Source organism: Pongo abelii, chromosome 17, assembly GCF_028885655.2.
Source record: "Pongo abelii isolate AG06213 chromosome 17, NHGRI_mPonAbe1-v2.0_pri, whole genome shotgun sequence".
In the NCBI taxonomy this organism is placed as follows: Eukaryota; Metazoa; Chordata; class Mammalia; order Primates; family Hominidae; genus Pongo; species Pongo abelii.
In genome coordinates this window covers 47375882-47403382 of record NC_072002.2, presented here as the reverse complement: position 1 = coordinate 47403382, position 27501 = coordinate 47375882, and the positions used below count along the sequence as shown (strand labels likewise).

The 27501-nt window shown below is 34.0% G+C and overlaps 1 protein-coding gene across 5 annotated transcripts in view; it reads left to right on the top strand.

The window, feature by feature from the left end:
• The window catches only part of CCDC178 (coiled-coil domain containing 178), a 516828-nt gene that overhangs the window by 351219 nt on the left and 138108 nt on the right, over positions 1-27501 (top strand). For all 5 annotated transcript variants that reach the window (XM_054537776.2, XM_054537781.2, XM_054537780.2 and 2 more), the window contains one exon: positions 2664-2813. In XM_054537776.2, the coding sequence (XP_054393751.1) occupies positions 2664-2813 (150 nt within the window). The remainder of the gene's footprint in view (positions 1-2663; positions 2814-27501) is intronic.

Below are 27501 nucleotides of genomic sequence, written 5' to 3'. Positions count from 1 at the left end.
CCTACTTATGTTAGATCTTCGCAGTGCAACATCTCTTAGGGCGAACAAAATGATGGTCTCATCCCTCATGGAACTTACAATCTGGATTTTGTTCAGTCCTTATAAGCATAATCTTTATTTTATAATAAAATATTGGGAAAAGAAGCTGTAATATCCCCAAAGTATCAAGGTTTAAAGAAACATTTGCGATAATTATAAGTAAAATATTTTCCTTAATAAACTCTAGACAATATGGAAACTATTAACAAACATTCATTACATCTCTTCTCTTCACCAAGCTATCTTCCTGATGTTTTACCATCTTAATAGGTATTAATAATTGGAATTGAATAAATAACAATAAATCCATCTTTGAGAAAGTGTTATATATATTTAGGCCTTTTGAGTGAATGTAATAGTATGAAAAATAAAAGAAGTGAAAAAAATAAGAATTCTACATTCCAGTTATCCTTTTATGAGCTATTTCCCTTGCACATATTTCCACCAATAATTATCATTCCCCGTTTGTGTCATTTACATTTAACAATATTATTGGTTAAAATTAAACAAGTCAAAGTTGTGAGGTGGACTCCCAGTTAAACTTAAAAAACATTTTCAGTGTCGAATGAATACTATTATTTAAAATTAATAAAACTTAAACTTCATTATACATCTGAAGGTCACTGACTTTCAGGAATAAGTAGTGAATTGATACATTCTTCATATATTCATTACTGGAAAATGATAATGTAAAATATTGTGACTGATGTAACATTTTGAAGATTTACTGGCATAACTACACAATTTACTTTTTTGGCATATATTCTAATTGCGATACATAAAGTGGAAGAACTGGTATCATTCAGAAATTGAACATGTATGCATTTAGAAATAAAACTGCATATTAAAGAGTGAGCAAAGTATATATCATAAAATATTTCCCCAATTAAGTTCCATTAAATAGGTAAAATGCAAATCCCGGAACTTTGTATCACTCCTCTCAAATTAAATGTTTGTAGTAGCCATCTAGAAAGGGAAAGAAAAGCACCTGAGAAGTAGGATGTCTCAGATATCAGAGTTGTGCTTAGATTTAATCTAACAAACAAATGAACAAAAAGTTCAAAATGATGCCTATTCCTTTCTAAAGTAGAACATTTATCAATGTTACAAGTTAATCGCTTCAGGATTGGATTTTAATATTAATGTCGAAATCTTAAATTAGTATAGCTATCTTTTGAAAAGAATCTCCACCAAAGGAAAATATTAACAGAACTTTGTCCTCATAACAAAAAATAATTCAATGTGATTTTAGGCAAGTTTATAGATAGAAATTTCTGAAGTTTTAAATTGTTGTGACAGAATTACGACAAGGGCATTTAAAATGATTCTCAGTTGGTCATTTTGGCTTTTTGAAGAATAGCTATGACATAATATTTATCATTGGGGATCAATATGGATACCAGGCTTTCATGAGAAATATGTTTGTTGACCTTAATAAATCTTCACGTGTGTAAATACAGAAATATTTGTACAGGCAATTTTTTGCTGAATTACATTTCCTCTATACACATTCTCACATGGCAACATATTTTTTAACAACTTATACTAAGGGTTTGTTGTGATGGCAATTTTCACAAAGAAACAATTTTAATTGCTTCACAATGGTTATTTCTGTATCTAGTTATTTAATCATCATTATCATCATCGTGATTAATCTGCATTTATATGTTTTGACAACTTATTTTGCTATTATAAATAACATTGTAATGAATAAAGCATTTTGCTTAGGATAGATTCCCAAAAGAGAAATTACTAGATTAACAGGTTTGAAAATATTTAAAGCTATTGATAAATATCATATTTTTTCAGCAGTCAGAGTAAGTTTTCTGTGCAAGAAATGTAAAAAAAAAATCAGAAACTAAACTCAGTTCAGGCATTTAATTTAAAATTATAGATAGCCCCCAATTTGCCAATGAATAGTGATGCAAAGTTATTTTCTAAAGAGTTTATATTAGATTTGACATATATTTATTTAGTCATGGAGGAGGACATTATAAAGTTCTCAACTGCTCATAGTAGCAGATTTCACTTTTATTTAAACATAACTAAAATATATTAATTATAAACAATGATGCTGGGTGCTTCTAAATTTTGCATTCCCTATTCTTTGTCTTTTACTCTTCCCTTATCTATGTTTTTAATGTTTTCTGTGGGTACCAACATTCTGAACTTCATGGAGATGAAATTCTAAGCTACAAGGTACCATCTACTCATTTAAGCACAGGGGCTAGAGAAGAGGATAAGAGGACAGGAAACTGTGAAAGCGCTCCTGGGATGCTGATTAAAGGGTCCCAGGACTTGGCACTTTTCAAGGCATGGTAGAGGGAAGTTCAGGAAAAAGGCAGTGAAAAGAGGTGAAGTAAAAGTCAGACTAACTCTGATGAATCACACATTAATGTTAAAAAAAAAAAAAAACCTGCATCAAAAAAGAATATTATTAAATCAACAAAGGATATTGGTATCAGGAGAAACATTTTTTGGTTATTTTGTTATTTTTCTACTGTACATAATAGAGCATGTTCAGATAATTTAAAAGATGTAAAAATTCAAACAAATCCAAATGATTTTAATTGCATTTATATATATATATACACACAATTAAATTATATTTTTTTACGTTCTAGAAAATACTAGCTGATTCACTTGAAGAAAATCTGCGTTTAGCTCAAGAGTATCAACAGCTACAGACTACATTCTTAAAAGAAAAGGACAATTATTTCAATATATATGATAAACAGCTATCACTTGATACTTCAATTAGAGATAAGAAACAGGTATTGGTTTTTCTAATTGTTTTAAGATAATGATTTATGTCATATATGCACTATAAAAGTAAAAAGTAGTCAGTTTGGGTACCTCTGTTCTGACGATGATATCCAAAACATGGCCTATTTTCTCTGTGTAGTTTTGTTGTATATTTATATCAATCTTTTAAAATTGAATTTTGAAAGAATATTGGAGAAATGAAAAACTTAATTTCTAATCCACTATTCTATACTAATTTGATTTTGATTAATATGACCAGAAATGCCAATTTTTTTCTGTAGATTTAAATATATTATCATAGTCTTTATATTTCAATTCCAAGAGTGGGTGATTTCCCATGGTAGGCCTCTAAATTGTACTTTTAGTATACAGGCTCCAAATTCTGGTAATTATTTTCTTATTAGATATGGAGATTAATTGGAAACTTGGAAAAATAGCTGACTTTCTCTAATTACTGAAAATCATTGGGAATTCTAAATATATTTTATAAAATCTTCTGTAATGGTAAGTGGAAAGGTAAAGCACACAATATGCTATGAATCAAAAAGGAAGAAAAAGTTCCATTACTAGAGTGTCATAATACAGCCACTTCCTTTATATTCTCCAGATACTTAGTAACAAGAAAAAATATTTTCCTTAAATATTTGTTTTCCCCCAGGATTCAAATTTCAGAAAATACAGTCATTATTTTTTTAACAATTAACCATGAAAACCAAATTGATCCTTTCTCCTACTGGTATCACCCATATTGTTGCATTATAAATCAGTAGTTTAGAATAGCAGTGCTATACTTATGGCTATTATGGAATGCTGGGAAGGCAAAAGGTGGGATTTGAATGCAAGTTCTACTAGCTCCGTGAGCTTGGCAAGTTGCCTTTTCCAACCTCAGTTTTCTCATCTATATAATAAGATTTACCTCACAGGGTACTTGGTAAGTAATAAAAAAGAGCCATTCATAATAAGTTACTTTAAAATTTAAGAGATGCTATACAACTGTAAGTAATTATTACATTCATCTGGCATCCCCCTATGTACTTCCCTATTTCCCATCTGTCTACTCTCATGAGAGTTAAAGCTTCTGAATACATTGCGAAAGAGAAGAATGCATTTTTCTCTTAAAATCTTGAAATGATAGCAAGATGAAGATACATCAAGGTACAAGTGTTTGGGAGGCTAAGGTGGGAAGATCACCTGAAGTCAGGAGTTTGAGATCAGCCTGGCCAACATGGTGAAACCCTGCCTCCACTAAAAATACAAAAATTAGCCGAATGTGGTGGCATGCCCCTGAAGTCCCAGCTACTCAGGAGGCTGAGGCAAGAGAACGACTTGAGCCCAGGATGCAGACGTGGCAGTGAGCCAAGAATCCACCGCTGCACTCCAGCATGGGCAACAAAGTGAGACTCCATCTCAAAAAAAAAAAAAAAAAAAAAAAAAGAAATAAGTGTGTTTGGGAAAGAATTGATAATACAGCTATCTGCCAAATCTTAGTGTCCTCAAACCATTTTGCAGGACTCAAAGAAAGGGCATGTATGTATCTATGAAGAATTTATCCAATCACTTCACACATTTGACATTGTTATTTGAGATTAAATATGTTCTATTTGTTCATAATTGAGAAGGAGAAAATAATCATTGACTATACTGTATTTCCTTTTCTAATCGGGGGGAGCAAAAATAAATTATATGTGCAGTTATCTGCAGTTATCAGTTTATAAAGAATCAGTTGGTGGCAAATGACAAATACATTCGATACATGCATAAATAGTGGAGACCCCATGCTTTTTAAGAGAAAGCCCTAACATCACATTTTCATAGTAAGAGCAAAATTATCTTGATCTCATTTTGGAATTAAAGCAAATCTTGATGCAAGATACAAGGACTGAGACTATAGTAGGAACAGACAGTGGAGATTGCTAGGAGATTGGGTTTATGTTTGTGATCCCTCAAACGAATCACTTTTAGCACACCTGTTTCAGGGAAACTTTCAAGATTTATTTGTACTTCCAATCATTTTTCATTTTCATCCTTCAGCGATGGAGGTCATTAAGTGCAGGCTGCCCTTGTCAGTGTCATGTAGGATCAATTTGCTGCAATGGACAGAGAGGCCTTATTGATGCTGTTAAATCTGTCAGTGAGAAATCGTATGTCATTAGCGTCTAATGCACTGCTTACAGGATGGAATTTGGCCATCAAAAATGAGAAAACTCTTTAATATTTTAGTCCATTTCTTTGATATTGCAGCATTTCCCATGTATGCAGGTTTTAGTTCTTTGGCCAGTTTAGTTTGGGTACACAAAAGCACTATTCAGTCTCTGATTCCCTTGTTGAATTCCCTTGTCAGATAAAATGGATCTCACTTTTAGGAATTTTGCACATCTTTTTCCTGTTTTAGACTAATTTCATTTCTTCTGAACATGAATTCCTTTTGGCATGGTAAATAATTATATTTTAATTATTGTGTTTCTTAGGGACTATTATTCTCTCTATACAAAGTATACATTTTCTACTTCTTTGTATTCTTATGCCAAGAGTATTAAAGAAAACCTAATGAAAGAGTGAAACAAATTGAAAATAATGTCCCCTTACTTGACACAATCTTATATATATGTCTCAAATGTTAGAATACTATAGTATTTCTCTTAGTGTTAATATTATGTGTTTTATTTGCTTGTGTTATCTTTGATACTTTTCTGTACTTTTAAAATTTGTAGCAATGGATATTCTTGCCTTTAAAAATCAGAAAGAGGTAAAAGCAGTTATGCAAAATTCTTATTTGCCCTGTTCATGGGTAACGATAGAAAATAATCCAATCTAAGACTTCTCAGATGTCAAAATTAAAACTAACACTAGAAATACATGAAGGAAAATCTCTGAACAACAGATTACACTTCCGTGTGAATATAGACATTTTTGTTAGAAGCTTTCAAATACTTTTTATAAAAATATGTCATTTTTAATATTTTATCTTAAAAGTAAAAAAATCCATGGGTATTTTGATGAAGTCACCATGTATTTGTTTTAAGTGCCACCCCAGATTCTTTGTGCCTGCACAGAAAGGTAAGTTAAGCAAGCACGCAGATATTGAAGTGATCTGTTGGTTGAAAACAAGATGGCTTCCAAAATGTGTTAAAATATATTTTTTAAATTATATAATTAGCCATTTGTAAAGCTTTACCCTTCCTTACTACAAATCCCAGTGCTTTCAAACTAAGGGAATGAAAATTATTACAGAGTCAGCCAACATGTAACAAATACTTATGTGGACAAAGTATTTGTGCTATATTGTTTGCAAATATTATCTTTTAGTGACTCTCAATAATCCTGGGGAATTTGCTATTACTATTATCATCTCTCCCAATGTAAGATATAGAACTAAGATTGAGTGTCACACAAGATTGCTCAAGTAGAGGGAGACGCAGGGATGGGAATCAAATTCAGGTTTTTCTTATATCTAATCTATTTCAGAATTATAATACTACCTCTTTACTATAACATTAATTAAACAGTCCTATACATGGCTAATCGGGTTATGTAAAGCTTGGAAAAAAACATGTAAATTATATATGATATCTCTAGTGCTCAACTGAAATAGATTATTTGATTCACTAGTTGTTTTTTTAATTTTATTTCATTGGAGCCACTTTTTCAGTAATGTTCTGGGGAAAGGGCCGCCTGTTTATTTGGAGGAGATTTAATTTTCATAGGGATTTTAGGTAGGTTTCATAATTCTAAATTGTAAAACTTTCGAACTAGAAGTGCCTTTAGAAATATTGCCCTCCTCTTTAAAAAATAATTTTACAGAGGAAGAATCTTGGGGAGGCCAGAGTGGTTTAGTGATTTACCACATACACAATTGAGTAGAAGAAATGTTGTCCTAGAACTTAGTTTTCTTTATTTATGTTCAAATGTTCTTTCCAATAAACTGCAGATGAGCATATGCTATGATTTTTGTGGGAGGTTTGACTGGACCAATAGCTGAGATGTAAGCATCTCTTTTAAATGATTTGGGCCTGTGAAGGAATCACAGAGACAAGAATTAGAGGACTACTCTGCAGCAGAGTGTGTTGGCCTCTAGGGAATACTTCTGATCCTCATAGAACACTTGTAATTCATTCATTCAATTATTCAAAATATATTATTAATCACCAATTATTCTATATACCAGCAATGAACAATTGGAATTTGAAATTTAAAACACAATGCCATTTATATTAACATACACACAAATAAAGTGAATTCAACAAAATATGTATAAGATCTATATGAGGAAGAGCACAAAATGAATGAAAGAAATAAATCAAAGAAGATCTAAATAGATGGAGAGATATTCCATATTCATGGATAGGAAGAGTCAATATTGTTAAGATATCCATTATTTCTGACTTGATATATAGAGTCAATACAATCCCAATAAAAATCCCAACACATTTTGTGAATATCAATCAAATGATTCTAAAATTTTATATGAAATATAAAAAGACACAAAATAACCAGCAAAATATTGAAGAATAAAGTCAGAGGATTAACACTACCCAACTTCAAGATTTACTATAAAGCTGACAAAGATACTATAGAAGACATAGAAATGTGCCACCTTATCTCTGCTTCCATGCTAAAGGTTGTGATCTCGAGTCCAGGAGATTCTTTCCTAGACTATAATGTAGAATCAGAGCTCTCCAGCATCCTTTCTTCACCCTACCAAAAGAAGAATTGTGTATTTTTGCTATTTAATCTACCTTGCCTAGGTCTCATTGGACAACATTTCTATATTAAATTCTCAAAAAATTGTATCATCTATAGATTATATAAGTTTTCTCATAAACTTTCAACCACAGTTTTCTTTAATACTCACTTTGTATTGATGTGCTTAGGAGTCAATATCAGTTCTAGCAATAAACAATTAGTTATTTTCCTAGAGAAATGTGAAAGCTGTTTGATTCTCATTTTTATAAGTATTTAGTATTGCTTGTTGTCCTGCACACCATATAACTGTGCTTTGATAGTGAATTCTGTCTGCTTGTTTAATGTAGATAGAAATTCACTTCTTTCATAGCAAAACCATAAAATAATAATTTTCCCTGTAACAGCTATTTGAAGACCCCATCAGTGTCTCTGCTTCCATTTCTTAGAACACAGGCATGTGGACATGCAAACACACACACACACACACACACACACACACACAAATGGCTTTGGTCCCTGTTTCTTAGAAAACACACACACACACACACACTTGTTCTAAAGGCATTATCATACTTTATAGACTGATAAGTTTGCATTAAATTTATACTGTCCCATTTCTCTGAAGAGTTTTCCTTATGAGACCTGTGAAGAGCTTTGGGGATGCCCGAGACAGGAGTACACAGCTGATAGACTATTGTTTTATCTCAGTGAATCTACCTTTCGTTGTCTAAACTCCATGAGGAAAATACCAAGACTGGGAGTTTATTGCTGGCCAATACTTTAAAGAAGTAAACTTGGCTTAAATCAAACCAGTTATTCAGTCCAATACCAGTTTTGAGTGTATTTTCAATTTATGTATCTTTCATGCAGTTTTGAGATTTTATTCTGGTAGAGTTGCATAGCAATGAACATTTTGTTTTTAATATTAGCCATACCTTAAGAGTGATTTATTGAGTGTGATGATGGACTCTAGTATATAAAAAATATTTAAGATAAAATTTTCGTGTGTGTGTCAACCAATGGCTATTTTGTTCCCAAAGGAATATCTGCATATCCTGCAGTGTCTGGAGACATTTTTGGTTGCCTCTGGCATCTAGAAGGCAGAAGCCAAGAATAAGGATGTTGCTAATCATCCTACAATGCACGGAACAGTCCCTTTCCCTTTCACACACACCAAAATTCTCCAGCCCAAATGTCAATAGAGCTGAGGTTAATAAACCTTGATATACAAAGAGAGAGAGAATTTACATGTCATATATATGTAATGTACATGCGTATGTGTATATACATATATATAACATGAAACAATGTGTACTATATCGCCTTCCTAAAGATTTAAACTGCATTTGTATATTTAAAATTCTGAGAAATTCAATATTAAGAAATCTGTTAACTCTGTTAACCCTGAATTTTCTATTGTCCCTGGAATTCTTTCTTCTCAGGAAAACTATTTACTACTGATTGACTTGGTGTTTAGTAGATTTAACCTTGGAAAATGTTATTCTCTCTCTCTATATATATATGTGTGTGTGTGTGTGTATATATATATATTTATATATGTATATATACATGTATGTATATATGTACATATATATAAAACATAAGAGAATAAGAGGCAACTATATCACAAACTCTACTTTCATGATATTCTGCTGATATATAGCTTCAATAAAAAATAAGTATTATTTATATTACCTATAAAGCTATAGAATAATTTGGAATATTTTCAAATAAATATGTTCTTTGGGAATCCACACGTATCCAGAATGCTGACTTTCTTTGATGCCGTAGTAGAACAATCAAATGAAATAGTATTGTTTTTATCACTTAAAACCTATGTTTAAAAAATTACAATAAAAGAAGTGAAATATTTTTGTATACACCTTTTACGATAGGTATATTTTCTAATTATCTAATACATGACTTATAACTGCAATTGATTTTCAATTCTGTGGGATTATCTGTTAATGATTTTTTTCATTTTGAGCTGTGCATATGCATCCCAATGACATAAACATTTGTAAATACTCATTTTTAATCATCTTTTCACAAATCTACAGAGCTATAGCTTATAATCATTTATTAAAATAAGTATTAATATGGAAAATGTATATTTATATGCTAAACATTTTATTTAGTCATTTCTTTTTTCTTCAAAATTTAACCGTCATTGAAGGTGACATGGAAAACCTATAGACAGCTTATTTAATCCCATGAACCTCTGATAAAAAGGAATATGAATATCTCCCTAGCAGGATGGTTGTATAAAACAATATACTAATAATTACTATTTATGAAGCACTAATATGTGCTAGGCACTTTGTTAGCTTTTATATGTAATCTTATTTCATTCTCTGAACAACTCTATGAAGCATAAAAATACGTTTTATTTTTTATTTATTTATTTTTTTGAGACCGAGTCTCTCTCTGTCGCCCAGGCTGGAGTGCAGTGGCGCGATCTCGGCTCACTGCAAGCTCCGCCTCCCGGGTTCACGCCATTCTCCTGCCTCAGTCTCCCGAGTAGCTGGGACTACAGGCGCCCACCACAACGCCCGGCTAATTTTTTGTATTTTTAGTAGAGACGGGGTTTCACTGTGTTAGCCAGGATGGTCTCGGTCTCCTGACCTCGTGATCCGCCCGCCTCAGCCTCCCAAAGTGCTGGGATTACAGGCGTGAGCCACCGCGCCCAGCCCCCAAAATACGTTTTAAATATAAAGCACCTAGAACAGTTTTTTAAAACTATATTTTGCATATAGAAGATATGGCTACTAATATTTCTAGTATTTAGATAAATATGTGTCCCTCATTTCTTGTATCAAATTGTAGTGTGATTATATGATTATAACATGATCCCCTACTCTATAATAGGTATTAAACAGTGTATGCAACCTGAGAATATGGGATGAATTATGGGTAAAGAGGACAGAAGTGTAAGTAGTAGAGACATTATGATAATCCATTAGAAAAACATGCAGAGGCCCTAAGGAATGAAGGAATAGCACCATGGCAAGAAATCTAATGCCCAGGTAAAACTGACAGAGGATGATACGGTAGAAAATCATGTGTGTATACATGTATAAGACCAGGCATGAGGGATAGACTCAGCAATGACATGAATTGGAGAAATTAATCCAAATCTTTCTTTCTTTTTTTTTTTTTTTTTTTTTTTGAGATGGGGCCTCGCACTGTTGCACAGGCTGGAGTGCAGTGGCACAATCTCGGCTCACTGCAACCTCCTGTCCTCCTCTGGGTTCAAGCAATTCTCCTGCCTCAGCCTCCCGAGTAGCTGGGATTACAGGTGCCCACCACCACGCCCAGCTAATTTTTTGTATTTTTAATAGAGACGGGGTTTCAGTATGTTGGCCAGGCTGGTCTTGAACTCCTGACCTCGTGATCTGCCTGCTTCGGCCCCCCAAAGTGCTGGGATTACAGGTGTGAGCCACTGTGCTCGGCCGTTAATCCGAATCTTATACCACCAAACACCAATTAGAACACATATATAAATGAAAAGATCTCACTTGCAATAGCTACAACAGCCAAAAATTTCCCAGAAATACCTAATATGAAATATGTCATTGTAATCTTCATAAAGGAACCTGTAAAATTTTACAGATGGAAAAGACAATAAAACAGCACATGCCATAGCAATACCCAACATTTTAATTTGGTTAATCTGGCATCTTCATGTTATAATTTTAAAGCAATTCCAAACAAATTAAAAGAATATTTTTTGGACGCTGATAAAACCATTCTGTACTGGAACATGAAAACAGATTAAAGGATTATGGAGAAAATGAGGGAATATTTGTTCTAACTTGTCCTGAAGCAAACAATAAAGCTACAAGAAGTGTAACATGTTGTAACAATGACAAGAAGTTCAATGCATCACAAGGACTGGCTAGAAAAAAAAGTCCCAATATGCCAAGCAATTTATTGTATAAAAATGTGAAAATGCAAAGAAATGCAGCATAGTCTTTTCAACAAAATGGTGCAAGGCTTACTGTATGTTTTTGGGAAATTGCAAATAAATCCTACTTTGAACCATGCCAAAAACCACAAATGCATTAGAGTGTTAAATATAAACACAAAATGTAGTTGAATAGGTATCTGATCTTGAAATGAGAAGAGTTTTTATCAACATCATGAAAAAGAAGAAATCTTTTAAAATGAAAATTTATAAATTTGCTGACATGAAAATTAAATATCTGTGACTTTAAAACTATGGGAAAATATTTCAACATCTGTGTCAAACATGGACTTAATATTTTTGCCACATGGAGTACTACTCTCTGTCACTTAAAAGATAACTTCTCTAGTAGAATCATGAAAAAAGTATTTAAATAAGTATTCCTGGTATGTCTTGTCTTTGTTGAATATTTTAACAAATACAAAGCAAGTTGATAAATAAAAGGGTGAGAAGTATCCTTAATAGTAAAAAACAAAAAAGGAAAGGAAAACAACATGATAGCATTTGCACCCACCAGATTAGCATAATATTTTGCAATGATAATACCTAGTTTTTGGAGGAAGCACTGAAATTGACACTTTCACCAGTGGTGATATCGTACTTTGAAATGCTCCCTATGAAGAATAAATTGACAACATATAGCAAGAGCTTTAATATAGTCATACCCTTTTTCTCTAAGGAACATTACCAAAATATGCACAAATGGTGTTTTCAACAAGGATTTGATTATAAAATGGGCAGAACAGTGTAGCATGGAGCCAGACTGCCTGGGTTTGAGTCCTGCCCTTTTGCTTCCTAGCTATGATTTTGAGCAAATCGTTTACCTCTTGGAGCCTGTGGTTCCTGATCTGTAAAATGAGAATAACAGCAGAATCTACTTGACACAGTTTTTCTGACAACTAATTTAATACATGTAAAGATTTCTAACAGCCTTTGATACACAGTAAGTTCTACATATATTTCAGCTACATTTGTTGTTTTTATTAAATGAGATTATGTAGCATACTTCACAGATTGTTTAGTATGTATGAAGAGAGAATAAGAATCAAAACAGGTATTATTATCATTATTTTTATACTATTATGAAATAACCTCAACCGTGGCAATGGAATCCTTATAGGAATGACTTTTATTACCTTGTACTAAGAAAGATTATATGAAATCAGAATACATTGTAAAATCATCACTTTCTGTTAACCAAGAGTGAATTAAAACAACAGATATCAAGTAACTTAGATGTGATTATTTTTATTTTTTTAGAATACGTATTTTATTTTATTTTATTTGTATATATTTTTTTTATTATACTTTAAGTTATAGGGTACATGTGCACAACGTGCAGGTTTGTTACATATGTATACATGTACCATGTTGGTGTGCTGCACCCATTAACTCGTCATTTTCAAAGGATTCTTACATCATGAGAGGCTCTAGTAACATAGTGAGCCACACAATCATTTCAATTATACTAAACTAAGTGGAATTTTGTCTGTATCCAGATTTTCAGAGAATATATTTTGCTTGCTGTGCTCTAAGTATTCATATTCTTCTTTTTGATATGGGGGTCTCACTGTCACCCAGGTTGGAGTACAGTGACGTGATCTCAGCTCACTGCAACCTCTGCCTCCTGGGCTCAGGTGATCTTCCCACCTCAGCCCCCTGAGTAGCTGGGACCACAGGTGCATGCCACCATGCCTGGCTAATTTTTTGTACTTTTGGTAGAGATGGAGTTTCACTATGTTGCCCAGGCTGATTTCAAACTCCTGAGCTCAAGCGATCTGCCTGCTTTGGCCTCCCAAAGTGCTGGGATTACAGAAGTGAGCCACCATGCCAGACCTAATTATTCATATTCTGTGTATACCTGTGTACACTTGATTCTATTAAAAGAAATTAATTGATTTTGGGAGGTTCCTCAACTAATTCACTAGATACTAATTCACAAGTTAAATTTTTTCCTACTTTCTTGAAATGGACCTTGAGTAAAGCAATTTACTCGTACAGTCTGACCCTTCAAGAGTTTGTTAATAAGTGACTATGGAAAAATATTGTGGACAGATAGACATTAAAAATACTTTCCTTTTGTCAGTTGAAGAGTAATTCTCACTGATTTCCTATCAAAATAATCCTGAAAATGACAAATGTTCTTTTTTACAACCTTGTACTTTTCCATCATAGTAAATCACTGATTAACAAATAAAACAACACACACAGGCAATACATTATCTGAGAAAAAGAAAAGTAACAATGCAGTGGCTATAGTGTTTGGAATTTTGTGAGGCTGTGTCAGATATAAAATCCTTTTCTAGCTATTTCCCTTGGTACAGGGTATCAGAATTGTGTGGTCTTTCAAGAAAAAAATATTTTAAAGAAAGATATATGCACTGTACTCATAGGTTATTGAGAAAAGTATATAAAACAAAGCTACTGTCTGCATGATGTACATAGAAAAAGAGCAAAAATGTTATCTGTAAAAGCAGAAAAGAATATGGCTTGCTTGACTTTTTGAATCCAGCAAGCTACAGCAATCTTTTGATTCTAATATGAAACTATAGTAAGGATCATTGCACTAATGCATGAGGATTTGTGATAATGTTGCAGAAATTTTACTCTCAAAACTGAACTGCAGTGTAATGACTTTTGTTATCGTGGTTTCTAATAACTATTCAGCATGAATTGACCCTACATATGTTTTGCTGCAATAATGTGTCACTAACTCAGAAAGCTAAAAAGAAAATAAAAAACAGTCAACATAATGCTGTGTATGACTTCATGATAACCTCTACTATTAATATTGTTAAAACAATTATATTGATAATAGTCACTATGCAAACTATGGGATCACATGTCAATAAAACCTCAGACACATTGTGACAGTTCTGGCTAAAGAAACCTATAGAGTACTTTACAATAAAATATGTCCTCCTCTGTTCAGCCTGGGCACTAGTTACTGACTGTGCTCTTACTACTTCCATATCTGATTGTTATCTCTATTGTAGGGAGTCTTGGACAAGTTTCCCTACTTCCTATAATGTGTTTCTTTTTCCTTTTATGGGCTATCTCCTTAGTTTTTTACTTCCTATATTTTTGCATCTCCTTATTTCACCTCCTTATTGCAGTATATTTTTATTTCAGCATCTCTTCACTGCCATAAATAAGAGAAAGTAGAATGTTTACTTTTCTGTGTGGCAGTCACCATGCTAGACATTTACAACCAGTGTAAATCATTGAGTTGCACCAACCATATCATAAATGTTGACCAATTACAGATATCATTATCATTTTTATTCTATTATTATTTAATTCATAAAAACACTATGAAACAACTGAGAATATTCCCATTTTTCCTTAGAAAACAAAACTACTGTATTAGTTTGCTAGGGCTGCCCTAACAAAGTACCACAGACTGAGTGGTTTATACAACAGAAATTTATTGTCTCAGAGTTTTGGAGGCCAGAATATGAGATGAAGGTGTCAACAGAGTTGATTCTTTCTGATGGCCTGGGGGGATGGATCTGTTCCCAGCCCCACATTGCTTGTAGGGGGCCATCTTTTTCCTGTGTCAATACAATGTCTTCCGTTTGTATGCATCTGTCCAGATATCCTTTTCTTTTTTAACTTTTATTTTAGGTTCAGGGTTACATGTGCAGGTTTGTTACACAGGTAAACTCGTGTCATGGGGGTTTGGTGTACAGATTATTTTGTCACACCGGTACTAAACATAGTACCTGCTTTCTGTTCCTCTCCCTACTCCCACCTTCCACCCTCAAATAGGCTCCAATGTCTGTTGTTCCCTTCCTTGTGTCCACAAGTTCTCGTCATTTAGCTCCCGCTTACAAGTGAGAGCATGTGAGATTTGGTTTTCTGTTCCTACATTAGTTGTTAAGGATACCAGCCTCCAGCTCCATCCACATTCCCACAAAAGACATGATCTCATTCTTTTTATGGCTGAATAGTATTCCATGGTGTAGATACACCACATTTTCTCTATCCAATCTGTCCTTGATGGGCATTTGTGTTGATTCCATGTCTTTGCTATTGTGAAGAGTGCTGCAATGAGTATTCACTTACATATGTCTTTATGGTAGAATGATTTCTATTCCTCTGGGTACACACCAAGTGATGGAATTGCTGAGTGAAATGATAGCTCTGTTTTTACCTCTTTGAGGAATTGCCACACTGCTTTCCACAATAGTTGAACTAACTTAACATTCCCACCAAGTGTATGAGTGTTTCATTTGCTCCGCAATCTCATGAGCATCTGTTATATTTTGACCTTTTAATAATAGCCATTCTGACTGGTGTGAGACAGTATCTCATTGTAGTTTTGATTTGCATTTCTCTGATGATCAGTGATATTGAGCTCTTTTAATTATACTTGTTGGTCGCATGTATGTCTTCTTTTGAAAACTGTCTATTGATGTCCTTTGCCCACTTTTTAATGGGGTTGTTTGTTTTTGGCTTGTAAATTTGTTTAAGTTCCTTACAGACACTGGATATTAAACTTTGTCAGATGTGCAATTTGCAAAAACTTTCTCCCATATTGTAAATTGCCTGTTTACTCTGTTGATACTTGTATTTTGCTGTGCATAATCTCTTTGGTTTAATTAGATCCCATTTGTCAACTTTTGGTTTTGTTATGATTGTTTTTGGTGTCATCAACATGAAATGTTTGCTGGTTCCTATCTCCAGAATGGTATTGCATAGGTTACCTTCCAGGGTTTTTATAGGTTTGGATTGTGCATTTAAGTCTTTAATTCATCTTGAGTCCATTTTTTATATGGTGTAAGGAAGAGGTCCAGTTTCAAACTTCTGCATATTTCTAGCCAGTTATCTCAGCACCATTTATTGAATAGGGGGTCCTTTCTGCATTGCAAGTTTTGGTCAGCTTTTTTGAAAATCAGATGATTGTTGATATGCAGCCTTATTTCTGGGCTCTCTGTTCTGTTCTATTGGTCTGTGTGTCTGTTTTTGTACCAGTACCATTCTGTTTTGGTTACTGTAGCCCTATAATATAGTTTGAAGTCCAGTAATGTGATGCCTCTACCTTTGTTCTTTTTGCATGGGATTGCCTTGGCTATTCAGGCTTTTTTGTTTCATATTAATTTTAAAATAGTTTTTCCTGGTTCTGTGAAGAATGATATTGGTAATTTGGTAGGAATAGCATTGAATCTGTAAACTGCTTTGGGCAGTATGACCATTTTAATGATATTGATTCTTTCTATCCATGAGCATGTAATGTTTTCCAATTTGCTTTCATCATCTCTGATTTCTTTGAGCAGTGTTCTATAATTCTCATTGTAGAGATATTTCACCTCCATGGTTACCTGCATTCCTAGGCATTTTATTCCTTTTGTGGCAATTGCAAATGGGATTGTGTTCATGATTTGGCTGTCAGCATGGCTATTGTTGGTGTATAAGAATTCCACTGATTTTCGTATATTTATTTTTAATCCTGAAATGCTGTTGAAGTTGTTTATCAGCTGAGGAAGCTTTGGGCCAAGACTACAGGGTTTCCTAAATATAGAATTATGTCATCTGCAAACAGGAATAGTTTGACTTCCTCCCTTCCTAGTTTGATTCCCTTTATTTATTTCTCTTGCCTGATTGCTCTGGCCAGGACTTCCAATACTATGTTGAATAGAAGTGGCAGGAGAGGGCACTCTTGTCTTGTGCTGGTTTTCAATGGGAATGGTTCCAGCTTTTCCCCATTCAGTGTGGTGTTGGCTATGGGTTTGTCATTGATGGCTCTTATTATTTTGAGTTGTGTGCCTTCAATACCTAGTTTATTGGGAGTTTTTAATATGAAGCAATGTTGAATTTTATTGAGAGCCTTTACTGCATCTATAGAGATAATCATGTGGTGTTTGTCTTTAGTTCTGTTGGCATGAGTCACATTTATTGATTTGTGTATGTTGAACCAACCTTGCATCCCAAGGATGAAGCCTACTTCATCATGGTAGATTAGCCTTTTGATGTGCTGCTGGATTTGGTTTGCAAGTATTTTGTTAAGGAGTTTTGCATCAATGTTCATCAATGCTATTTCCCTGAAGTTTTCTTTTTGTTGTTGTTGTGTGTCTGCCAGGTTTTCATGTCAGGATGATGCTGGCTTCATAGAATGAGTTGGGAAGGAGTCTTTCCTCAATTTTTTGGAATAGTTTCAGTAGGTATGATAGCAGCTCTTCCTTGTACACCTGGTAGAATTTGGCTGTGAATTCATCTGGTCCTGGACTGTTTTTGATCAGTAGGCTATTTATTACTGATTCAATTTTGGAACTTGTTATTGATCTGCTCAGAGAATCAGTTTCTTCCTCATTCAGTCTTGGGAGTGTGTATGTGTCCAGGAATTTATCCATCTCTCCTAGGTTTTCTAGTTTGTGTGCAAAGAGGTATTTGTAGTAGTTTCTGATGGTTGTTTTTACTTCCGCGGAGCTAGTGGTAATATCTTCTTTGTCATTTCTAATTGTGTTTATTTGGATCTTCTCTCTTTTCTTCTTTATTAGTCCAGCTAGTGGCCTATCTATATTATTATTTTTTTCAAAAAACTCACTCCTAGGCCAACTGATGAAGATATCAGTCATATTGGATTAGGGAACATTATAATCACCTCCTTTTTAGCTCAGCTACTTCTGTAAAGATCCTGTCTCTAAATAGGGTCATGTTTTTTTTTTTTTCCTGAGGTGGAGTCTCGCTCTGTCACCCAGGCTGGAGTGCAGTGGCGCAATCTTGGCTCACTGCAAGCTCCGCCTCCCGGGTTCACGCCATTCTCCTGCCTCAGCCTCCCCAGTAGCTGGGACTACAGGCGCCCGCCACCACGCCCGGCTAATTTTTTGTATTTTTAGTAGAGATGGGGTTTCTCTGTGTTAGCCAGGATGGTCTCGATCTCCTCCTGACTTCATGATCCGCCCACCTCGGCCTCCCAAAGTGCTGGGATTACAGGCGTGAGCCATCGCGCCCGGCCTAAATAGGGTCATGTTACAGGCTACTTGGGTTAGAACTTCAACATATGCAATTGGGATAAAAGGGAATACTAAATAGCCTATAACAGGTACTTTGTTGTAATTTTAGGTTACTCTACTTGTAAGTGGGAACCAGAGCTAGCATTCAAACCCAGCCCCTGGGACTTATTCTCCTTCTCTTTTATTATTTTTCTGTACTATGCCCAACTCATTATCCATATACAGGGTATAACTGTCTCTCTTTAAATGAAAAGTATTTCAATTATAAATATTTTGTAATACCTGTGATATTGGGCATGAATATGATTAAGCAATGCTTAGTAATAAAATACTTTTTGAGAGAGAGTTTATGGTGTTACACAGGAAATGGTAGATCATTTATGTTTCTAATCAATGGTGAAAGTTCAGGCAGATAAATACCTCTCCCACTAGAAGAACTTTAAAATCCACTCCCATTGTCTCAGACAACAGAACATGTGTTTACCAGAAGATCTTGATCCTAAACAGATTGCTACAGACACAAAGATGAAGGGTGAGGGTATACATCCTATTAGCAGCTCCAAGCAGCTGCTAGCATGTAGCAGAGAATACAGAGTAAAGCAAAGCTTGCTGTGGAAATTTGATGAGAGAGATACTGAGATTAATATTCTGGAAAACATGGTAGCATGACAGGGTTAGATGCACTACCGCCTCCTTCCCCTCACACACACCAAGAGCTGACTAGAGTAACCAAAGAGAAGTTTTGAAAGATTTAAAGGAAGAATATTATAGAGAATATTATAATAATCAATGCTGACAAATATATCACGCAAAGTGTGGAGTGCTGACAAATATATCACACAAAGAGGAGAAAGGCAACACATTTGGAAAAACAAATGAAGATATGGCGTGCTGATAATTAGAAACTCTCATTTCTGAAAGAGATCTGAAATGTGGCAGTAAGCAATGGGAGGAATTATGGTATCCCTTTCCTCAAATATCCTCCTATATTGGAAGCATGTGGGCTGAAGTAAGGACTACCACATTGAATCCCCTTTCAAGTGTGAAGACTGATCTTCTTAAGAGCAATGTCTGCTAATGTGGATGGGATCTTTCTCACCTAAGAATGCTAGGATTGGAGGTGTCATTCATGGATATCTGGGGAAGTCCATCTGAAGTCATTGTTGGGACTGAGCACCGCCAGCAGCACAGCATGCCTGTGTGTGAGCAAGGCATGAAGCCACCCATATGAAAAGCCAGGTAGTCTTAGGGCTTTTCTCTGATGATTCTTTACTACGTTATAAATTTCAAGAATAAAGAAGTAATTCCATGAAGCATGCATTTAGAAGAAATACAGTGCCTACAAAGGGAACATAACTTCAGACTTAATCTCCACAATGTTTTATGACAGAAAACTGTAGAAAAATATCAACATAATTTTTTTTTCAGATGAAGTTTTGCTTTTGTACCCCAGGGTGGAGTGTAGTGGTGCAATCTCAGCTCACTACAACCTCCACCTCCTGGGAGCAAGCGATTCTCCTGCCTCAGCCTCCCAAGTAGCTGGGATTACAGGCATATACCACCATGCCTGGCTAATTTTTGTATTTTTAGTAGAGACGGGATTTCACCGTGCTGGCCTGGCTGGTCTCGAACTCCTGACCTCAAGTGATCCGCCTGCCTCGGCCTCCCAAAGTGCTAGGATTACAGGCATGAGCCACACCGTGCCTGGCCAATAACTACATAATTTTAAAGGAAAAATTAAGGCAAGAATGTTGTATCTAGTCAAGTTATTTCTTATCTGATGGGAACAGAAAAGTATTTTTGTTTTTTGCTTGTTTAAAAATTTTTATTTTTAATTTTTGAAGTTACATAGTAGGTATATATATTTATAGATACATGAAATGTTTTGATATGGAAATATAATGCATAATAATCACATTGTAGAGAATTGAGTTTTCATACCCTCAAACATTTACCTTTGTGGTACAAACAATACAATTCTACTCCAGAAAGGTATTTTTGAGTGAACAAACAGCAGATATAGATTAATTAGCAAGCTTTAAAAATCCAGATGGCCAATAAACATGGGCAAAATGTTTCTACCTCTCTAAAAATCATATATATACAAATTAAATGGAGATACAAGTCTTCAATTCTCTTTTCAAAAGATCAGTAAGATTGATTATACACAGTGATAGTAGGTTATACACAGTGATACTAGGGGAGTGGAAGGAAAAAGAGGCATTCATAGAAGATGAGAACCATCTGTAATCAAATCCATCAAAGTACCTGCATCTACTCCACAGTTAATGTCTTTCTACCTGTTTAAGATTGAAGTATGTCTGCTTCTAAAATAGATGTCTTTTCATTTGTGCTCTGGATTCCATCCTCTTTCACCTTCTCACAGTCATCACTCATACAATTTTCCTATCCTTCCATATCTTAATTTCCCTCTCCACTGAATTATTTTCATCATTATATATTATACAAATATACTATAGTATCTGCCATCTCAAGAACTCACTTTTGAATCCATGTTCTCTGGAGCACTTTATATTTTGTTACAAATTTTGGAATGAGTTGTCTACATTTGCAGTTTTCATCACTTTCCATTCTCTTCTTTGAAGTACCATTTGTCAATTGCCTCCATGATGTCAAACCCCGTAGGGTGTATCTGGCCTCATCTTGCTCAATAGCTCAACCATATTTGATCACTGTTTACCACTCCCCTTCCTGAAGCACTCTCCTTTGGCCATGACACCATGACCTCCTATTTTCCTCCCACCTCACTGGACACTAGACAGAGTATCTCTTGTGTCAGCAACTTTTACTCTGCTCAACTTCCGAATGTTGGAGTTCCCCAGGCCTTCATGGTGAAATCCCTTCACTTTTGTTTATCTACCTTCATCTCTTCAGGTGGATGCCTAAATGTGGATGAATAAAACATAATTTTAAGCAAAAGAAACCAAACACAGAAATTGATACTGTGCAATTTTTGGTCTATATAAACAGGTGCAATTAATCTATGATGTTGGAAGTCACGGGAGTAGTTACCCTTGGTAGGAAGCAGTGATTGGAAGAGGGCATAAAGGGAGGTTGAGAATGATGTAATGTTTTCTTTCTTAATTTGTGTTCAGTTTGTGAATAATTCATTGTGCTCTACACTTATGATGTGCATGCTTTAATATATATACACATTTTAAGTATATATTAAATTATATATATACAATCATAATTAAATTAAAATTTAAAATCACCCAGTAACTTACCCCTATATTCAGGATAAAACCCACATTTCTTGCCCTGGCCTCCCAGACTGCATAATCCAGACTCTTCCTCATTCAGATTACTCTCTCACTCACCTCAGTGTACTCTAGTCTCCAGCTACTTTTTTATCCTTGACCACTAGCCTCATTCCCAACATAGGGACCTTGAATTTCCAGATGCTTCAAGCTGTATATATTCCCAAAAATTTTCATACATGGCTTCTTCTTAACCATTTAATCACTAGATTAAAAGTCCCTTCCTTAGAGCAGCCTTCCCAGAGCTGCTAAAGTTGTCCCTTAGCCACCCACTATCATGCCACCCTATGTATTTTCTTTGCTCTTAATACTCCGACATTTTATTTTATGTTTATTTGTTCATGGTTTATTTCTGCCGTAAACGTATGCTCAATACAAGCGAGGAACTTATTATCGAATTCACAGCCATTATTCTAGCACCTAGAGAAGTGCCCGGCAAATATTTTTGCAATTACTAGATGATCGTTCCCAGTGGGTATCTAACAAAATGTTCATGCATACCCACTGAGACAGCATTTCTACATCTAGAAATGTATAGGAAAATAATCTGAAAGTCTGCAAAGATATATATATATAATATAATATATATAATGATGCTGATTATAGTACTCTATAAAAAAGGAAAATGTCAGCAAATTCAATATACAGTAATACAGAATTGTCTGAGTATATGATAGAATTTGTATATAATAGAGTATTATGCAACCTTTTAAATGAATTATATAAAGAGCTACAGTACATAGTTAAATGAAAATTAAGGTATTTTCACATCATATAATCATGTAATATATGATTCCCACTTTGTATTCTCATATTATTAGATTTTATTATAATCATTTCTATCCATCTGTCAGTCTACCTGAAAAGCTACGTTCCAAAAGTCAGCAATACTCAGGCTGCAAATGATTTTCATTCTCTTATTTCTCTATTTTATTTTTATTATATTTATTTTATGATATAAAAGTGTAAAGCCATTTTATGTTACAAAAAAGAAAAAATTAATAAGGGCCCTGAAACAAGAAGTGAGCACTGAAAAATCAATTTTATGAGATTTTGAAAAAATGTTGGATACCCACAAGTAAAAAATCTAGAAAAATCCAAGTCAGACAGAATCCCAAATATCCTCAGCTCCCACTGTAAATACTTTATACTATAATTCATTTGCTTTGATTATTTAAAAAATGTATAGTTGGCCAGGCACAGTGACTCATGCCTGTAATCCCAGCAGTTTGAGAGGCCAAGGTGGGTAGATCACTTGAGGCCAGGAGTTTGAGACCAGCCTGGCCAACATAGTGAAAGCACCTTTTAGAGGAATTGTTCTACCTTTATACAAGGAAAAAGTGAACCCTGCAGAACAATTTAAATCAATGTTGAAAGAAAGAATTGGCAAAACTCTGCAGTATCCCTTAAAATATATATTTATAAATTTAAAATTCTTTTATTTTTCTATGCTGATGACACACAATACACAAATAATGAAGACACATTTTATTCTTCTTTCCGTTAAGGACATCTTAAGTCAATACACATCGAGTTTGAATCCTGGCTCTGATAAGACCTCGGCAAAGTCACCTAGTCAGCCTGTTTCCTCCACATATCTTTTCTCTTTTACTGAATAGAGGTACTGTGACGATTATATGAGATGATGTATGTGATAGCCTAGCATAATGGCTATTGCATATTATATATTTGTAAATATCTTTTGACCATAGGCTCAATAACCCTCCTCATTTTGTCAAGTTTTTCTTATGGGGACTCTCTTCAATTTATTTTATTCCTAAGAGATTTCAGAGGGTAATATCCTCTATATTTTCTCTAAATTATTTGTGTTTGATTGCTTTTAACCATTTTTTAAAAGATAGCTTATATGCCTAATTTAAAAATTAATATAATCTAAATGCAGAACATCTGAAAAACACAAAAAGACCAAATTTTATCTCTGAATTCATTTAAAAGTATGGTATTAGTAACTAAAATTAGAAGGGAGTATCTTAATGATAATTAACTGAACCCAGGAAAAGACAAAAATATTTTTTTCAATTCCTTGCATATCATACTCTTTTTAAGAATTTCCTGTAGAGAACAGGCAGTATTCACAGTAGCATCACATTGTTGATTAATATTATAATAAGAAAAATTTCTTCCAGGCATCTCTTTTGTGTGTTTATATTATTCAACCTTTCAATTTTTATCTCCTCCTTATACCAACTAATATTTATAATTACCTAGAGAGTTGATGAGCACACTCTAAATTACTTACTGCAAATTATCTAATAGCAGTTGACTGGATGATCCCAAGAATCAGTGCTTGGGAGTTACATCAAAATATTAGTGCAACTTTAAATTGAAATTTCAATTTCCCTTTGGTTGAACATTCAAGCATGTTGTGCATCCATCCACCTAAATATAATGTGGCTAAGGTCATATTTCCTCAAATTTCTCAATGAAAATGTGACAAAGAGCAGATTCCAAGACCTCCTGAAAACAAGATGGATTTCACTATCATTTTTTCTTGTCTCTGTAACCTGTAATCCTATCACAGAACACAGTTTAATGGGTCTGGCATGATTTGCTATTCAGAAAACCGTGTTGGCATTTCATAGTACCCATACTTTTCCAGGTGATGAAAATTTGATTGATTACTTCTGGTATCTTCCCAGATAACCAAATAATGACATCAGATTATTTAACCTCTTTAAAAATACATACATATTTTGCCTTTTCCAAATTATTTTCATTTAAAAAAATACCTTTATAATAATATTTCAAAGACTTCTTGATCTTAATGCAGACAGCTAATTTTCCTATTCTCACAATTTTATATATAGACAGATCTTTCTTCTTTTCTACATGACCAATTCATTCCTCTATGCATCCATCTTTCCATCATGACTAGCTCACTCTGATCAATGACTACTTGCTCCTAAAAGACAGTGGTAAAGAATTCATTTAACTCCAGCCTGTTTGCTGCTCACTGTATAAACCTCTCCATTCAATAATTCACTATAGTTAAACAAATATTGATGGAGCACATACTATTTTCTCTTTCTTGTATGTTAGCAGAGCTGTTTATTTTCTAATTCTTATCCTTAATTGATTTGAAGATTTATTTTCATCTTTATGACCTCTGTTGGTAATTACTCCTATTGTATCTTTGTAATGTGTCTCAGTGAATTTATACTATTTTCTTTTGCATTTGTCTTTATTAATCAAATTAATTTAAATTTGAAAACTGTCTCTTTGTCTTTAATGTTACATAAATTCCTGATTTTAACCAATTTGTATTGATACATAATAATTCCACATATTCACGGGGTACCTATGATATTTTGATACATGTATACAGTGTATAATGATAAAATCAAGCTATTTAAGATATCCATCACCTCAAACATTTATTATTTCTTTACATTGGGACCATTTCAAGTCTTCTCTCCTAGCTATTTCTAAATATACAATAAATTAGTTCACCGTGATCACTCTACCATGCTATCAAACTATAGGACCTAGTCCTTCTATGTAACTGTATGTTTGTACTCATTAAGCAACCTCTTTAACCCTACACCTTCATCCTTTCCATCCTCTAGTAACCATCATTCTACTCTTTCCCTCCATGAGAACAATATCTTTAGCTCCCACATATGAGTAAGAACATGCAATATTTGTCTTTTTATGCCTGGCTTATTTCATTTAACATAATGACCTCCAGTTTCATTCATGTGGCTAAAAGTGTCAAGATTTTTTTATGGCTGAATAGTATTCTATTGTGTAGATATTCCACATTTTTTATTCATTCATCCACTGATGGACACTTAAATTGATTCAATTATCTTGGCTATTATGAATACTGCTGCAATAAACATGCGGGTGCAGGTATTCCTTTGTTATATTGACATATTTTCCTTTGGATAAATACCCCAATAGTGGGATTGCTGTATTATATGGTAGTTCTGTTTTTAGCTTTTTGAGGAACTTCCATACGGTTCTCCATAATGGCTATACTAATTTTACATTTCTACCAACATTGTATAAGAGTTCCCTTTTCTCTGCATTATTTCCAGCATTTGTTGTTTTTTGTCTTTGATAATAACTATTTTAACTGGGATAAGATCTCACTATAGTTTTGATTTCTACTTCTCTAATAATTAGTAATGTTTAGCATTTTTTCATGTACCTATTGGTCATTTGTGTGTCTCCTTTTGAGAAATGTCTATCCAGATCCTTTACCCATTTTTTAAGTGGATTGTTTGTTTCTTTGCTGTTGACTTGTTTGAATACCTTGTATATTCTGGTCATGAATCTTTTACTGGATAGTTTGCAAACATTTTCTCCCATTTTTCAAGTTGTCTCTTCACTTTGTTTATTGTTTCCTTTGCTTTGCAGAAGTATTTGTAGAAGTTTAATATAGTTTCATTCATCTGTTTTTGTTTTTGTTGCCTGTACTTTTGAAGTGTTAGCCATAAAATCTTTGCCTAGATCAATGTCCTCAAGGGTTTCTCCTGTACTTTCTTCTAGCAGTTTTATAGTATTAGATATACGTTTAAGTCTTAAATTGATCTTGAGATGATTTTTGCATATGGTGAGAGCCAGAGATATAGTTTAATTCTTCTGCCTGTAGAAGTCTAGTTTCCCAGCACTATTTATTGAAGAGGGTATCCTTTCCTCACTGTATGTTACTGGCAACTTTGAAAGAACAGTTGGCTATAAATATGTGAACTTATTCCTGGGTTTTCTATTCTGCTCCATTGTGTGTATGCCTGTTTTTAATCCCAGTACCATGATGTTTGATTACTACAGCTTTGTAGTATACTTTAAAATCAGGTAGTGTGATGCATCCAGCTTTGTTCTTCTCACTCAGGATTGCCTTGGCTATTCAGCCTTTTTTGTTTCATACAAATTTTAGGATTTTTAAGATTTCTGTGATGACTGTCATTGGTATTTTGATAAGGATTACATTGAATCTGTAGATTGCTTTGGGCAGTATAGTCATTTTAACAATATTAATCCATGAGCATAGGATGTCTTTCCATTTGTTTCTGTCACTTCTTTATTAGCTAATTTGTTATTGGTGAATACAAATGCTCCTGATTTTGTATGTTGATTTTGTATTCTGCAACTTACCGAGTTCATTTATTAGTTCTTAGAGTTTTTGGTGGAATCTTTAAATTTTTCTAAATATAGGATCATGTCATCTGCAAAGCATAACAATTTGTCTTTCTCTTTTTCAATTTGGATGCCTTTTATTTATTTATGTTGCCTGATTGCTCTGGCTAGGACAGCCAGTACCATGTTGAATAAGAGTAGTAAAAGTGAGCATGCTTGTCTTGCTCTCATTCTTAGAGGAAAGGCTTTCAGCTTTTCCCCATTCAGTATAATGTTAGATGTAGGTTTGTCATATATGGTCTTTATTATGTTGAAATAATTTCCTTCTGTACCTAATTTGTTGAGAGTTTTTATCATAAAGCAATGTTGAATTTTACCAAATGATTTTTCTGCATCTATTGAGATGATTATATGGTTTTTGTCCTTCATTCTATTGATGTTATCCATCACATTTATTGAGTTTTGAAAGTTGAACCATCCTTGCATCCCTGGAACAAATCCCACTTGGTCACGGTATATTATCTTTTTGATGTGTTGTTGTATTGAGTTTGCTAGTATTTTGTTGAAGATTTTTGTATGTCTGGTCACCAGGGATATTGGCTTGTAGTTTTCTTTATATGTTGTGTCCTTGTCTGGTTTCAGTATCAGGGTAATGCTGGGCTCATAGAATGAGTTAGGAAGAATGAACTCTTAATTTTTTTGAATA